This window comes from Ursus maritimus, unplaced genomic scaffold (assembly GCF_017311325.1).
Source record: "Ursus maritimus isolate PB19 unplaced genomic scaffold, ASM1731132v1 scaffold_8, whole genome shotgun sequence".
Lineage (NCBI taxonomy): Eukaryota > Metazoa > Chordata > Mammalia > Carnivora > Ursidae > Ursus > Ursus maritimus.
This window is the reverse complement of record NW_024426996.1, coordinates 68,974,590-68,991,425: the sequence shown is the minus strand read 5'-3', so window position 1 is coordinate 68,991,425 and position 16,836 is coordinate 68,974,590. Positions and strand designations below refer to the sequence as shown.

At 36.3% G+C, this 16,836-nt stretch overlaps 2 protein-coding genes across 6 annotated transcripts in view; one reads left to right on the top strand and one right to left on the bottom strand.

Moving 5' to 3' along the window:
- The window catches only part of NCAPG (non-SMC condensin I complex subunit G), a 48,659-nt gene extending 44,120 nt beyond the window's left edge, over positions 1–4,539 (top strand). The window contains exons 17-21 of the mRNA XM_008685812.2: positions 824–985; positions 1,242–1,380; positions 1,779–1,865; positions 3,323–3,392; positions 4,324–4,539. Coding sequence (XP_008684034.1) covers positions 824–985; positions 1,242–1,380; positions 1,779–1,865; positions 3,323–3,392; positions 4,324–4,447 — 582 coding nt within the window. The 3' untranslated portion in view covers positions 4,448–4,539. The remainder of the gene's footprint in view (positions 1–823; positions 986–1,241; positions 1,381–1,778; positions 1,866–3,322; positions 3,393–4,323) is intronic.
- A 1,738-nt stretch (positions 4,540–6,277) lies between these two features.
- LCORL (ligand dependent nuclear receptor corepressor like) overlaps positions 6,278–16,836 on the bottom strand; it is a 192,069-nt gene continuing 181,510 nt past the window's right edge. For 2 of the 5 annotated variants that reach the window (XM_040625265.1, XM_040625269.1), the window contains one exon: positions 6,889–7,032. In XM_040625265.1, coding sequence (XP_040481199.1) covers positions 7,019–7,032 — 14 coding nt within the window. In that variant the 3' untranslated portion in view covers positions 6,889–7,018. Of the gene's footprint in view, positions 7,033–15,811; positions 15,839–16,836 lie in introns of all 5 variants that reach the window. The other 3 variants (XM_040625267.1, XM_040625264.1, XM_040625268.1) reach the window with 3 other exon arrangements.

The window sequence follows — 16,836 nt, the reverse complement described above, 5'->3', positions numbered from 1 at the left end:
GGATTAGGAAGATCAATTTGGTGGTCAGTATGGTTATATGAGGTGAACCGGTGAGAGGAGTAGAGAGAGAATATTAAGAGAGCAGTTGGAAATCTATATAACTAAGAGAGAAAAACTTGTAGAAGAAGGATAACAGCAATAGAAAGTAGAAAGAAAATAGTAGACGGTGACATGAAAAAAAATACGGGTGTTAAGGACATGAAGAAAGAACTTAGAGAGGCCAGGAAGATGGAGTCCAATCAAGATCACTCTTGATCTTTTTTGGGTTTGGGTTACAGAAGACTTCAGAGAAGCTCTTGACATCTTTTAATTGCAGAGTTTTCTCATGATCGACATCCTGGAGGAGTGAGGGAAGTAGGTTGGGGCGGAGGAGGAGCTTGAGCTGTCGTGCCTTCTTAAAGCCCCAGCTCATCCCACAGGAAGTTCCAGAACTGGGATAGTCCTTTGAGTTGTCCAGACGGAGGCAAGGTTGGGCTGTTGTATCTGCATATCTTTCAGCCTTTGAATGTGGACTAAGAATGTGGCAGGTCCCCCTGTCTTCAGCCCGGATCAGTTCTGCACCTGAGAACTTTTAGCCACCAGAACTCAAGAGTGGCTGGAGGATGGACGCTTCATTCGTGAAGGGGGCGGGTCTGCACCCTGTACCACAGGATCCTCTATAGGAAAGGGAGTTCAGTTTGGAAGGAATATGTTAAATTTAGTTTTAGACATTTTGCATTTGAGATTATGGCAAGATAATTAGTTGGAAATGTGTTAGATGTGTAGGAACTATATTATGAGACCATTTCCAGTTTACAAAGCTTTTTTCTCTTGATTTTTCTAGGCCTTATCAGTTCATGACAATTTGGCTATAAAAATTTGCAATGAGATCTTAACATGTCCGTGTTCACCAGAAATTCGGGTCTATACAAAAGCCCTGGGGTCTTTAGAACTCAGTAGCAATCTTGCTCAAGATCTTCTGGTTCTGTTGGATGAAATTCTGGAGGTAAAGTACTTTCTAATTACTCTGTGGATAAATTACTGTGTACAAATTTTTTATTAAAGTAGAATTTGCGTGCTTGTATTAAATTATACATATGTTGGCAAATTGTGTCTGCTCATTTGAAGTACATATTTCCTTCATAAATTTAATGGAATTTTTTAAAATGTTTTTAAACAACTTGATATCTATATATAGCTTTTTTGAAAGGAGATTATGAAAATGCTGCATTAAAAATCGTCAATGGTGTTTTCTGTTACAGCAAGTAAAAGACAGGACATGTCTGAGAGGTCTGGAGAAAATCAAGATTCAGTTAGAAAAAGGAAATGAAGAGTATGATGACCAGGCGGTAGCGGCACAGCACGCCGACAGCACTGTGACGGCTTCTCAGACTCAAGATGGTAATAACACGCTAACCGGAGTGTTTGTAAGATTCTGTCCTTTTCATCTTAAAGCGGCACATTTTTTCCTCCTCTAACATGTGGTTGGATTTCAGAAATGAAAGAAAAATGTTTCTAACTAATTCTCTTGGAAAGTGTATTACTGATAAGTGTTTATTCTACTTTCATAGTTTCTTTTATGTGTACATTTTTCACCACATGACCATATATACTGTCTGAGGTTTCTTCTGCTTTCCAGTATTCACATTTTTTGGAACACTGATTTATGATAATTTTCAATAGCTGCTAATGGTACTGGTTGTCATTTCTGTTTTATGAAAAGTTGACTTGGAAAGACCATTTAAAATATTTAATGAAGCTTTTTAAAATTTACATTGTTGTATTATTTCCTTTAACAGAAAAAGGTAAAGAAGCTTATAAAACTCCTCTCAGGGATGTAAAAGCAACTCGAGCACCAAAATCCACTCAGCAAAAGACTAACAGAGGTAGTGTATGGATCTTTATAATAAACCTTTCCAATTTTGTTTTCCAATGAAATACTCACTTTGCAAGTTTGTCGATAAAGATTTTTAAATGTCTCAGGTATCCTTTATTTTCAGTTCTTTCAGCTGATACTAGGCTTTGCTTTGTGTCTGAAAGATTCTAATACCAGTGTTGCTCTAAGTGCTTTTGATTAAAAGAGATATGATGCAATGTATCATATTGCAAAGGACTATTTGGGTTAAATTAAGATTTTTCTCAGATGATCAATGATGATTTTATATTATCAATTGGTTGTATTCTGTCCTTTATATGATTAAGCACTTTTGAAAACATTTTATCCCTGTAGTACTTGTCTGAGCTTCTGTTTTCCTTTTTCCCATTTTATTTCATAATTTCTCAACATCATTTATTTCCCAAGGGGTATCCAACAATAGGGGATTTGTTGGAATAAAGTAAATGTTGACTATTAGGGGATCACTTGGAAAAAAATCTGAAATTCAACATCTTTTTAATGTTTTATTATTATTACAAAAGCAGTTCATGCTTATTACAGAAGAATCAGAAAATACATGCAAGCAAACTAATATAAAGAACGCTAATCATCCCACCCACAAGCCAACCATTATTTTAATTCTTAAAAAACAATTTTGAGGCCCTTTTCCTATGCAGATTTAAGTTTTTTCTAAATGGAATCTGGCCATAATATTTTTGTAGCCAATCACTTATTTGCATGCTTATTGTTGGGTATTGTTCCAAATTAGTCCCATATTGTTGGATGTTTTCTTGGGGCTAGCTGCATTATAAGCAAATATGTAAGGTTTTGGAGAAAAACAGTACGTCTTACATGAATAAAAAATAGGGTATATAAGTTTTAACCAAATGTTCATACTGACCAGTTGGGTCAGATTCTTATCATAAATGAGGAGCATCACGGGCTAAACTTTGTCTTCTTAACCTTGGAAGTTTCTAACAAGTAGAATTTTTGCAACCTTCAGCATATTGTTAGAAGGTCTAGTTTTTATACTGAAAAATGTTTTATAACATATTTGAATTGGCCATGTATACGTTTGAATGTTTTATAAGAAGCCATTACCTTACTGATTAAAGTTCTCTCTCTCCCAGGCCTGCTGATGGGCTTACCCCACTTTTCTCCCCTTAATTTTCATTAGTTTCTCCGTAGGTCATGTGCTATAGCCATAATAGAAGTACTTCTCTTTGCATAGCAGGTTTTTCACATTCTTTCTCCCAAATATATTTAACTAAAATATCCCTCCTTATAATTTGATTTCCATATTTTCCTTCGCCTTTTATCCAAGCTTACAAAAGAAATGGATAAATGGCTGGAAACTAGGAGGAAATGTGTTGCAGAGGGAAAATGAAGGATTTGGGTAGCCCAGAAAATAGAAACGCTAAGCAATTGAGAATAAATTTTGATAATGAATTATATACCGTCTTGAAGGACAGAGAAAAGCGACAGCTTCAGCTAGGATCAACAGGAGACGTCAGACTGCGGAGGTTGACTCTGAAAGGTATGCCATGCACATCTAGAAATGGATGTCTTTTTTTTTTTTTTTTTTTTTTTTCAGTCTAGGAGTAGAAAAGAAATGGTAGTTTGCTTCCACTGTGAAAGAGAGAAACTCAATATGTAATCAGATACTCAGTGAAAACTGTAAATGGCAAGGTCTTGGATATATATAGTCTAGAATTCCATTATCAAGAGCATTTGACCTCCCATGGCTTGTGTGCTTTTCCTACTGGGACGGCCCTGGGATGGTCATCTTTAATATGTTCTTTCAGCTTATATTTCATGTATGCTTCTAACTACATGATTGTGTGTACGACTCCTCCAATCTTGAATTAGCAAACTCTTAGGATTTAGAATTGGGTTCTTGACATTTATAAGGAGGATTAACCTATCGTTGTAAATTGTATACACTTGTGGCATAGTGTTTATTTTTAGATTCTACCAATTAAGCCACTGTTGAAAGCTGAAAGTTTGTAGTTGCCTTGCGTTCATCTATTGGTAAAATTGTATTGTGTGTATTTTCAGTATATAACTAGGTTAAGTTTTGACTAAATTTAAAATATTTTTGGGAAACTTCCTGTTTACAGAGTGTTTTAAGAATTTATTGCTTAAATTAAGAGAACTTAAAATGTTTTTTCACTTTGTGTTATCCTCCAAAATTCTTTTGGGCAATTGTTCCTATTTAATCACTTCATTACAAAATTTTGTTGTTTTTCCTTATCATACCAGGTTCCATATAGAAATAAAAAGCAATTAGCTAGGTTTCCATGATTTACTTGGCAGGATAACCAGTTAGCTTTTTTGGTTTTAGTTTTAAACTTAGTAAAATCAGGATATCAATTACACACTGATAAAATGACAGAAACAAAAAGTTTTATTGATAAACTTGTTTTAAAGCTTGTATTTAAATTGGTGTATTTTCAACATCTATTTAGTGATCCTGAAATTCCAGAGCCAGAATCAGAAATGAAGATGAGATTGCCAAGACGAGCCAAAACAGCAGCACTAGAAAAAAGCAAACTTGACTTTGCACAGTTTCTCAATGAAGATACAAGTTAGAAGAGATGATGGAGGTGAAGTTCTTTTAACCATGTTCTTTAAAATTATGTTCAGTTCTCCGCTTTAATAAAGTTACCCTTGTATCAAAATTAGAAAATGCCTGATGTCTTGTAGGATTTTGTGCTGTGTGACTCCACATTACTTTGGCCTGTACTGAGACATTAGGACAGCGCCTGTCCGTGAGCCCCACAGAAGCCTGTGGCGGTCCCGTGGGTGTAACCAGCATCTAAGGTGGGCCTAGGAACCTGCTTCGTAAATCAGCTTCTCAGGTGATGCGTATGAACTTTCACATTTAGTATCACATCATTCTGGACAGCTTCTCAGTGTAACTAACAGCTTGCATTTGAGAAGCTTATGATTTAGATGGGGCACATCCAACATAGATGAAAACACTTTGGAACACATTTAAAAAGGGACATCTCAGGGCAAATGAAGTACCACAAACTGGCTAGAAAGGAGCTTACCTCCAGGGAAGAGGACTGCTACAATGAATCCAAAGTTCCCAGCATCTAAGTTGAACAGTTATTTTGATAATTTTGTGATTTCTATACTAAAAACATTTTGGTAATGCTACCTGAATGGATCATTTCTCTTCTTACAATATTTGCATATAAGAGGCCTAGTTTGCTTATGTTTCTGATGGTGTTTCTTGGGTTAGGAGATGTTCACATATACATATATTTATTTTTTAATTTTTTTAAGTAATCTCTACACCCAACATGGGGCTCGAACTCATGCCCCAAGATCTCTCTACTGACTGAGCAGGCCAGGCACCCCCCACTTATACATATTAATTATGGAGTTGCTTCCTACATTTTTTGGCATAACCAAATAAGTATTGTGGATAATAAAAGACAATTCTAGTGGGAAAAGCGTAACAGGAAGTCCTTTATATACTAGTTTATGAGCACTGTTTCTTCACTGTCGATTTCATTTTTCTTCCCAAATTGGCACTTGGCTCACTTGTGGAACAGAGTATGAACTCTGTCCTCTTTATTATCCAGAATAGAAGTGTCCTAACGTTGGATCTGTTTTAGTAATTGTGCTTTTTAAGGTTTATTTAAGCCATTTATTTAAGGTGATGTTCTAAGATAGAGCTAAATTAAGATCATTGTGCTTTTTAGAACCAAATTGCTATATTACATACATATATGTGCTTTATAAAACTCAGAAATATAAAAGGAGTCTGAAAGTTACAAAGTAAGGATGCTTACTAAGCCAAAGGAAAAGGCAGATGTGGTGGTATAAAACAATAACAAATAGATGATTGTTTTTCATTCTGTTGGCTCGGTGTCTTCCTGTGCTTCAAATTCCTTATGTAAGTCTTATTTTGTTAAATCCCTGTCACTTTAAAAATAATTTTTTGGGGTGAGGGAGAGGGAGAAATAGGACTTAAAGTGTACACAGAATGTGCTCTAAGGAAAAGTGTTTAGAAACACCATAGACTAAATCCCATTTACCCCACAGCCAGGCTATCCAAAGGGAAGGAGCCGTGCTCTTATGTACTTCCCATGGACCACCATACCAAAGCTTTTTTTTCTCTGGCATGGGAGAAATAAACTTAAGCACCAAACCTTTAGTATTCTTACTATTCAAGTTTTAGACACAATCACGTAGCCATTGCTGAAGCTATGCTTTTGCACTATTAAAGGTAAGGAATATTATCCTGATTTTAAAAGACATTTTACACTTAAATGGCTAAAATACAATAAAATCAATAGATATAAATCCATTTACCATTTTTCATTCAAAACTGGTAACTTACACCAAACAGTATTCTTGTCTGCTGGAGGCACAGCTTTGCTGAAGAGTAAACATGCAATTGTGCCATTGATCTTAGAGCCCACAGATTTTATAGGTTTAAAAGTACAGAGAAAGAACTGATCAGCTCAAATTCTATGAATGAAAACATGCTACTTGGTGATAAACTATGAATCAATTTTTCTATACATATATAACTTTGAAAGAGATATACTTCTAAGAGATACCTTTGCCTTTTACCAGTTTGCTTCGAGGTAGTTGGTATCCACCTATTATACAGCTGTTCATGGGTCAGGTCATCACAAATCTTTACAATACTAGCCTTCTAAATCACATAATGCAGTATATATTAAAATTTTATGCACAGAAATAAAACCGGGGACAATTACGTATTTAAACTTAGGGCATAAAAAATTCACAAAATACCATTAAAAAGAGAAACATCAAAATCGATTTGTACTGCAAAATTCCACAACCGTCCGGTGTAAAACGTAAAAAAACATACAAAGAATATAATCAAAATGATTAATGCTAATGATTTAATATAAAGACATCACAGGACTAGAAATATTTCAAGATCAATTGATAAATGCAGAAAGAATACTGATGTACAAAATAAGGATAGTGCAAGAAGAACTGCAATCTATTTCTCTTCACTTTTGAGATTTTGGTTATGAACTGTACAGCTCGCTAGAGATGCTGCTGTCAAATTCAGATTCCATTCAATGGGACGATTAAGGCACATCTTAATGGGGCTCAAAGGGCAACTCGCTGTATTCCCATCGGACAAATTCAATTTCTCATCAGTTTTCATTTGTAGCATGCTGGAAAAAAAAAAGTGTAAAGTATTTTAGTTTTACTTTCACTTCAAGGAAATTATCAACATTGTAAAAGAAAATTGAGTCATTTTTGTTTCGACCTCAACGGAGTATATAGGGCATTTTCTTACCCTGCAAGTACACGAGTTTTGTTCTGTTTCTTAGCCCCAGCCCCCTTCCTGAATACATCACATATAGCCAAGTACTTAAGACGTCACCCAGATAGCACTGGACAAGACCGCTGTGTATGTATATGGATTCCATCTGTATACTCATGACATTTAACCTACTGAACTTGGCAGGATTCAACCCCTCTCATTTGTCCTTTAACTTACCAGGATCAGAGCCGCTTTGAGACAAGAAGGAATTAACCTTTGTTTGAAAGTCTACCATGTCCTAGGCACATTCGCATGTATTATCTCATTTAAATTTCATAACAAGCAAGGCTGGTATACTTACCCTCATGATAAACAATAAAAGTGAGTCTCAGACTCAAATACAAATATGTCTGAAGTTATACAGTCACCCAACAAATTGGAATATGGTCCTCCCTCTCTCCCTTATGCTTGTCTACTGGCTCTTTGATGAGAATCTTTAGAAACATGGAAACGAGAGTCCAAAGGGTAGCTAGTCCACATGTAATGGACATGTAGTCCCGAATCTTAAATAATATTCATGATAGTCCATGTTTTCAGATGTAAATCCTTATGTTTATAAACTAATAGCTTGCTATACAGTAGCTCATTTGATGCTTAACTGATTAGTTTGGTTGGACTATATCATTCCTAAACTTTCTCCAACCACACATCTAGGATTCTTTCTATTAGTGAAGAGGAAACAGCTGAGTATTTAAGTGACTTGTTACAAGTGGCAGCCTCCTCCAGACCTCAGTAGCATTTTCCTGATCTTTCCTTGCAACCTCAAAAAGGGATTCATTTTCCATTCAATAAACCAGAGAGATTTAACCTGTTACAGCATATTTCAATGGCTATCATGTTGCCACTGAATTCTCCCCAGGCAAATGGGCCCAGTTCCATTGAATGACATAGTTTCAGCTTCACAGATATGAAACAAAAATGACAAACTACAAGTAGCTTAAAAGGTTACTCATCAAAACTAGAAAATCATTTAAAAAGACAAAAAACAGAGGTGAATAAATAAGAATATGCTTAAAGTAAATCATGGCCTGATAAATGACAAAGAGGTCCAAAATACAATATTCTCATTCATATCAGAAATCTTAACTGATTTTTGAAAACATTTTCATTGGTTACTATTAGACTGATGGCCTCATGCGCCTCCAGATTTTTTGTTTTTCAAGTTAGCAAAGCTCAGATAAAGCAGTAATGTTTTTCCTTCCAAGGACTGCTAGCCTTTGTATTTGTGTTATTTGTATGTATACCCCTTTGAGAAACTAAGGCAAGCTATAAAAACACAAATGTATTTATTAAGATGGCTTGGTAGAGAAGTATATCAAGTGTCAATGCCAAAAGAAGATGATGGCATGAAACAACGAATAGTGATAAAAACAATTTTTGCTAAAAAACCTAAAAGACCCCAATTTTTGCTGTTTGATTGACAAAGGTATATTCATCAGAGAAGAATACTTTATTCTTTTTAAGACCTTTAAAGACATTAAAGTTACTTGTCTAGAGAGTGTACTCCAAATTAGAGTACATAAACTCCAGGAGTGCACAAAACTATACACACGCATGGGAAGAAAATTTCAGTTTTAACAGAACTGTATGTTAGTACTAATACACAGACTGAATTAATTCATAAATATACACTTAAAACTCAGTGTGCAAAGTGTGGGCCTGCGGATCTATAGAATACTAAGAGGAGAAGAATACAGCTATCTTCAAGTGCTAGAAACAGGCATTAGAGCTAGAAGGGACCTTTCTAGACACTACCCAACCACCCTTTAAGATGGGGAAACTAAGGTATAGGAAAATAGAAAAATTACTCTTTTTCAGAGTGTTCTAACCAGAGGTACGTGGACTAATATAAGAACCTGCATCTCTAAGTAATAGATTAATCTAGTAATAATCAAAGCACTTTTCCATTTTCTGTACCACATTATTTAACACTGAATCCCCACTATTCTAGCACCAGTGAGGGACGAAGACGTGTACACAGTGCATGCTTTCAAAGAATTTGCAATCTAGAAGAATTTTTTTTTAACAAATAATCCTTTATATTTGGAAGTTCAAAATTTGACTAGTTAGGTTTAATGTCAGGAATTAGTGGTACAGTCCATACACATTTGTGCCAAGTGAAATATTAATAAATATTCCTCAACTTCTTTTTTAAAGTAACCTCTACACCCATTTTGGGGCTTGAACTCATGATCACAAGATGAAGAGTCCCATGCTTTACTCACAGAGCCAGCCAGCTGCCCCCTCACATTTTCTTGATGTACTTTTTAAACGTTTTGTTTTGTTATGCTTAAAAAATTAAAGTTGAATACTCTTGTGTCTATATATCCAACTGTATCTATAGGGTTGATGTCTAGGAGTAGGATAAACTGAGTCACACAGCACTTTTAAAACTTTGATAGATAGGGGCGCCTGGGTAGCGCAGTCGTTAAGTGTCTGCCTTCGGCTCAGGGCGTGATCCCGGCGTTGTGGGATCGAGCCCTACATCGGGCTCCTCCGCTGGAAGCCTGCTTCTTCCTCTCCCACTCCCCCTGCTTGTGTTCCCTCTCTCGCTGGCTGTCTCTGTCAAATAAATAAATAAAATCTTAAAAAAAAAAAAGACTTTGATAGATATTACCAAAATATCCTTTGTAGACTATGTAGTATTTCACGCTCTTGCCAACAATGTATGAAAATGTCTTTCCTCATTTTCTTACCAAAATTGTATAATAAAACTTATGGATCTTTGAAAAAAAATGATAGGTTAAAAAATGGTATGTCATTGTTTAATTTAATTGTTTAATTTGATCATTTGCTCTGCTATAGACTGAACCGTGTACCTTCCTGTTTTATATGTTGAAGCCCTAACCCCCTATATCAAGAGATATAGGGCCTTCAGGAGGTAACTAAGGTAAAATAAGGTTACAGCGTGGAGTCCTAATCTGATGGGCTTGTTGTCCTCATAAGAGGACAAGAAGACACCAGAGAATGGGAAGGTAGCCATTTGCAAACCAGCAATAGAGACCCCACCAGAAACTGAACCCTCCAGCCCTTGATCTTGGACTTTTCAGCCTCTAGAACTGTGAGAAAACAAATCTCTGTCATTAAGTCATGCAGTCTACAGTATTTTGTGATGGCAGCCTGAGAAGAGTAAACCTCTTTCTTGAAACTCACTTTTTTTGGCTTTTGAGACAAAAGACAATACTGGCTTTCTTCTTCCTCTTCCCTTTACTCCAAATCCTCCTCCTCCTGGATGGCTTGGAATTTCTCAAGGCTAAGTCCGGCTTCCTTTTCTCTTCTTCTATAATCTTTCTTTAGGGGTTCTCATCCATACTCTGTTTCAGTTATCAATGATATCTCAGACATCTCAAATCCTCCCACTGCTCACACATTACTTCTTCAGAAAGGATTTCCCTGAGTACTCAACCTAAAGTAACTACCACTAAAAACTCTTTAGATCATCTAATTTCATTAACACAGAATTTACAATTGCTATGTTTTTCCTCCCTCCCATTAAAATACAAACTTGATAGAGAGTACAACATATTGGTCTTTTCAACATATTATTTCCAACACCCTGCATATAGAAACTGGATAAATATCTGCCAAAGGAATAAATCTAGGACTTCTTCTGGCCATGATGAAGTAACAGGAACCAGATTTACCCTCTCACTTTAAACAACTTAAAAAATAGACAAAAATATATGAACTATATATAGTAGGCTCCACATCCAGCATGGAGCCCAATGTGGGGCTTGAACTCATGACCCTGAGATCAAGACCTGAACTGAAATTGAGAGTCAGATCCTCAACCGACTGAGGCACCCACACACCCCTGAAATATTTTTAAGACAATGTATGAAAGAAAGTATAGGATGACAGTGATCCCTGAAAGAAGGGAACAAAGGAAGGAAGTCATAAAAATTGCCCTGGTTTACTGGCTGAAGAGTTTCCAGGGTGCAGTATAGTGACAGGGACCCAAAGGAGCTTGGAAATCTTCCTGAGATAGGAGGACAGTTTGTTGGTGAGGGAGACCAAAGCAACCAGAATCTGGGGCAGGGCACAGGAGACAGAGCTGCACAGACACAGAGAGCTCTAGAGATCTGCATTGGTTTCCCTCGAATCTGTACATAAATACTAATCAGTGCATGCATGTTTCCCAAGGCTGTGAAAAAGACCACTGAAAAGGACCAGGCAGAAAATTGCTAGAGGCCATATAGGACTGGATATAATTTGTGTTCCCACCAGCAAGAATGGAAAGACCCTTTAACACATATGACATTAAATAATTATTGGTAGTGCCTCACTGGTGGGGTAAAATTAGCCCTACGGTAAGATTTCTCATCCTCAGCACTACTGACATTTGGGGCTAAGTGATTCTTTATTGTGGGGAGCTTATCATGCACCGTAGACTGTTTAACAGCATCCCTGGCCTCTACCCACTAAGTGTGACAATCCAAAATGTCTCTATACATCATCAAATATCCTCTGCAGGACATCCCCAATTGAGAACCACTGTCCTAGACTAAAGGCTGTTCAAACTCTGCCTATCAATGCCCAAAAGCAAGATTTGAAACAATAAAAAGTTTTCTTAATACGTTAATAGTGTCTCAGAACAGAGCCACAAAACATTGAAGGCATCACAAAAACAAGCAAAACAAAAAAACCCCAGCATACAAGGTAAAATTGACAATGTCTAGCATCCAATCCAAAATTACCAGGCATGCAAAAAACAGGAAAATATGATCCAAAATGAGGAGAAAAATCAATCGATAGGAACTGATAAATAACACAAATTGTAAAATTAGCACACAAGGATGTTAATGCAGGTACATTCAGGAAGCTGAGGAAAGCATGAGAAGAGCATGAGGAAGAGAAATATAGTAGATACAAAAACACAAAATTTATTTATTTTTAAAAAGGTTTTATGTATTTATTTGAGAGAGAGAGAGAGAGCATGAGCAGAGGGGAGAGGGAGAAGCAGACTCCCTGCTGAGCAGGGAGACCAACGTGGGGCTTGATCCCAGGACCCTGGGATCATGTCCTGAGCCAAAGGCAGACGCTTAACTGACTGAGCCACCCAAGCGCCTCAGAAGACTAAATTTAAATCTGTGGAGATGAAAATATAATTTCTGAAGTGAAAATATCCTGGCTGTTACTAACAGCAGATTAGACAATCCAAAGAAAAGGTTATCAAACTTAAAAACATAGAAATAGCATAATCCAAAATGAAACAGAGAAAACTTCTATAACATTTATAGAAGCAAAATGACAATAATACCACAAAGGCTTGGAGGGAGGAAATGCAAATGTACTGTAAAGTTCTTAGACTATACATGAAGTGGTGCAACATTATCTGAAGGTAGTTTCTGGTAAGTTAATGATATATAGGGTAAACCTGACAGCAAGTACTTCTTAAAAAAACAATTAGGAGATTAAATAGAAAAATAAAATACACTTAGCTTATCCAAAAGGCAGGAAAAGAGAAAAAAGGATGCAAATGATAGATGGGACAAATAGAAAATAGAAAGTTGGATGGCTATTATCAAAAAGATAAGAAATAACAAGTGTTGGTGAAGATGTGGAGAAAAGGCGAAACTTGTGTACTATTGGAATATAAATTGGCACACCCACTATAGAAAATAGTATGGCTGTTCCTCAAAAAATTAAAAACAGAACTACCATATGATCCAGCAATCCCACTTCTGGATATTTATCCAAAAAATGAAAACAGTAACTTGAAAAGATATATGCACCCTCCACCATGTTCACTGAAGCATTACTTACAATAACCAAGATATGGAAGCAACTTAAGTGGCTATCAATAGATGAATGGATAAAGAGAATCTCTCTCTCTGTCACACACACACACACACACACACACACACACACACACACACACAGCTATAAAAAGGAAATCTTGCCATTTGCAATAACATGAATGGACCTTGAGGGCATTATGCTAAGTGAAATAAATCAGAGAAAGACAAATACCAGATGATCTCACTTACACGTGGAATCTAAAAATAACAAAAACCAACCAAGCTCACCGATACGGAAAGCAGATTGGTGGATGGCAGAGGTGGGGACAAGATGGGTGAAGTGGATCAACAGGTACAAACTTCTAGTTATAAAATAAAGAAGTCATGAGAATGTAATGTACAGCACAGTGGCTGACTATAATTAGTAACACTGTATTACACATTTGAAGGTTGCTAAAAGAATAGATATTAAAAGTTTTCAACACAAGAAAAAAGAATCTATGGTGACAAATGTTAACTAGACTTACTGTGGTGATCACGTCACAATACATACAAACACCAAATCATTATGTCATACATCTGAAACTAAGATGTTATATGTCAATTATACCTCAATTAAAAAAAAAAAAAACCAACAAAGATGGTTGACTGAAACTCAACCACATCAAGTCACATGAAATGAAAATGGTCTTATATTAAAAGGCAGAGACTGTCAGATTGGGTGAGAAAGCAAGCCTCAACTGTATGCTGCCTAAAAGAAACTCACTTCAAATACAGAAACATATAGGTTAAGAATGAAAATGTGGGAAAAGATATACCATGCTAAAACTAGTGAAAAGTAGGCTGGAATGACTACAGTACTATCAGACAAAAAAAGATTTCAGACCAAAGAATATTTCCAGAGTTTATAAAGAGGTTCATTTCATATGATAAAGGAGTCGATTCATCAAAAGTACATAAAAATTCTAAAAGTATATGCACCTAATCAAAGAGCTTCAAAATACATGAAACAAAACCTGATACAACTGAAAGGATAAATAGGAAAATCTAGAATCAAAGTTGCAGATTTCAAAACCTCTCTCTCAAGGATAAATAGAATAAGCAGACTGAAACTCAAGAAGGATGTAAAAGAGTTGAATAGCACTATCTATCAACTTGCTTAACTGACAACACTCCACCCGACAGCAGCAGACCACACATTATTTTCAAGAACACGGAGAACATTCATTAAAGTAGATCTGGATAGACTCTGGACCATAAAAAAAAATCTCAATAAATTCTAAAGAACTAAAATCACATAAAGTATATTCTATAACCATAACAGAATTAAATTAGAAGTCAGTAACGGGTATCTGGAAAATCCTCAAAATTTGGAAACTGACCAATATATCTCTAAGTAATCCATGGGTTAAACAAGAAATCACAAAGAAAATATGAAAATATTTCCAATTTAATGAGAATGAAAACACAGTTGAGCAAAATTTGTGGGACGTGGCTAAAGTAGTGTTCAGAGGGAAGTTTATAACATAATGATCATTTTAGTAAGGAATTAATCTTCTTTCCACTACAACCCTCTACACTCTATACCAACAGTTCTCAAAGTGTGGTCCTTGGGTGAGCAACATAAGCATCACTTAGGCCCCACTCTATAACCTATTGAAACAGAAAGTGCTTGGAGCCCAACCATCTCTTTTTAAATAAGCCCTCCTGGTGATTCTGTAAAACATTGTTTTAAAGCAGTACGGTTCTCATTTGGACCATCATAATGGTCTACACCTTCACTTTTGCACTCTACCATTCATTTTCCACAAGGCAGTCAGAAAGATCCTTTAGGAAGGAGAATCTGATGACGTCACATATCTTTCCCATCCAAACTCTAAGAGCAATAGGAAGCCACTGAAAGTACATAAACATGGCTTGTGGGAACCTACATGGTCTATCCTTCATTTACTTCTCAATCCTCACACCTGATACCACGCTCCTCCTTTCTCTTTTGACTCAAGACACACCAGTAGTCATTGTCTTACCTGCAAAGAATACCATGCTGCAGTTTTCCCCATGCAAGTCTTTCTTTCTGGTCAGTCCTCCCCTCCCAATTCTCTACTTGGCCTAGTTAATTCTTACTCTTCACAGCTCAGTTCAATGGCCATTTCCTTAGAGAAGTCTTCCCCATTTCTCCGACTTGATAAAATCTCCCTAGAAGGAATTCTTATAATACCACCTACTAATTAAGAACTTGTAAGATATGCGTAATTATTTACCCAGTGTCTGCCTCTCTTCATAAACTTGAACCACGAGGTCAGAACAATACCTGGTTTTGTCCCCCATCATATCCTGTATGTCTAGCATATTGCCTGGCACATAGGAGACTTTTTTTTTTTTAAGAACACATTAATGCGGGTCTATCTAGCTTTCTGTTTCTATGTACAGAAACAAAGTAGCAAACAAATGAGTTGTCTAGGTTGCCTGGAATTGGAATGGGAGTGGGGTAGGAAAAACAAGCCAAGGTCTTATTAAAATTAAACAAAAACAACCTAGAAAAAACCTGGCAGGATGAAGTCATTCAGACACCTACTCTGTCCTTTTTTTTGCCCCCTGGTAATTAAACAATAGGTGAATTCAATAGACTTAACAGAATGCTCAGCTCCAGTGCAAACTGTTTTACTGCCCAGGAAAAATGCGGGGAGAGGGGAAGGGTAGCCAGGAGAGCTGAACAAGAATTGTGAATCTCTAAGTGAAGAAATTGAGAAGAACAAAAGAGTAAGAAAAGGGGAAAAGAGAACACTTGAGGAAGGCACTTAAGATGTAAGGCGCTGAAATCAATCTTTCTAACAGGTGGTAGCTACTGGTGAAGGAAGAGAAGAAGGGGGTGACCTTTGGACTTACCTCAGATAGACAAAGCGGGTCTGGAGGCTGTGGGGAGAGAATAAAGATTTACAAAACAGAATAAAACTGCCACTCATGGCTCCCCCAGCACCACTCTGCTGGATAAAGATAGAGATAAGACAAAAAAACTACAAGTCAAAAATATATTGTATTGTGTGGGAAGAAGGAGAGGATGGGGTGTTGGGAATAAACTGGATATAACAACTTTAATCTATTGAAAAAAAAACCTCTATGACTTTCTAGCCACATACCAAAATTCTACTGATATAAACAGGTCAGCAAACTTTTTTCCACAAAGGGCCAGGTAGTAAGTATTTTAAGCTTTGTGGGCTTTATGCAATTACTCAATTCAGCTTCCTTGGCACAAACAGCAATAGCCAATACATAAGTGAATGAATGTAGAGTGTTACAGTAAAACTTTACTTACAAACATGCCATGGGCCAGGTGCCCCAATTTAGAGAGTTAATTTTATGTTTGAAAACAGTTCTGTACTCCATATCCACTAGTATGGAGAATCAACCAAATTATCTTTCTTCGAATTATATTGTGCTGCTGAAATAAAAACAATTTGACATTTTTTTAATAAGTTCCCTGAGTTGCTCAGTGACCCTAATGTCTAACACAAAGCCTAGTAGATCAAAAGAAAAAGTATCCAATTTGCTGAATAAATTGGATGGTTTTCCATGAAAGATGTGGGGCAATTAGTGAAGTAGAGTACTGTGAAAAACTCAGTAATGGTTGACAAAGAAATAGGATATAAAATATCCAAGAAAAATTCTAAGAAAAAAACATCCGGATGGGAGATTATCAAAGTAGCTCTTCTATATTTTAATAAAGCATTAGAGCAAGAGTTAGAAATGCTTCAAAACCTAAAACTCTTCTCCTCACTCAGTTCCTGCGAAAGTTATATGCTGATAGGGAAGAAACTCAATTATAAATAGAACAGATTTTTATTCAAAATTCCTGATTTCATTAGAATACTTCAAATAACCAAAAGTTCTAACAGTTTCACTTGTGGCACTGT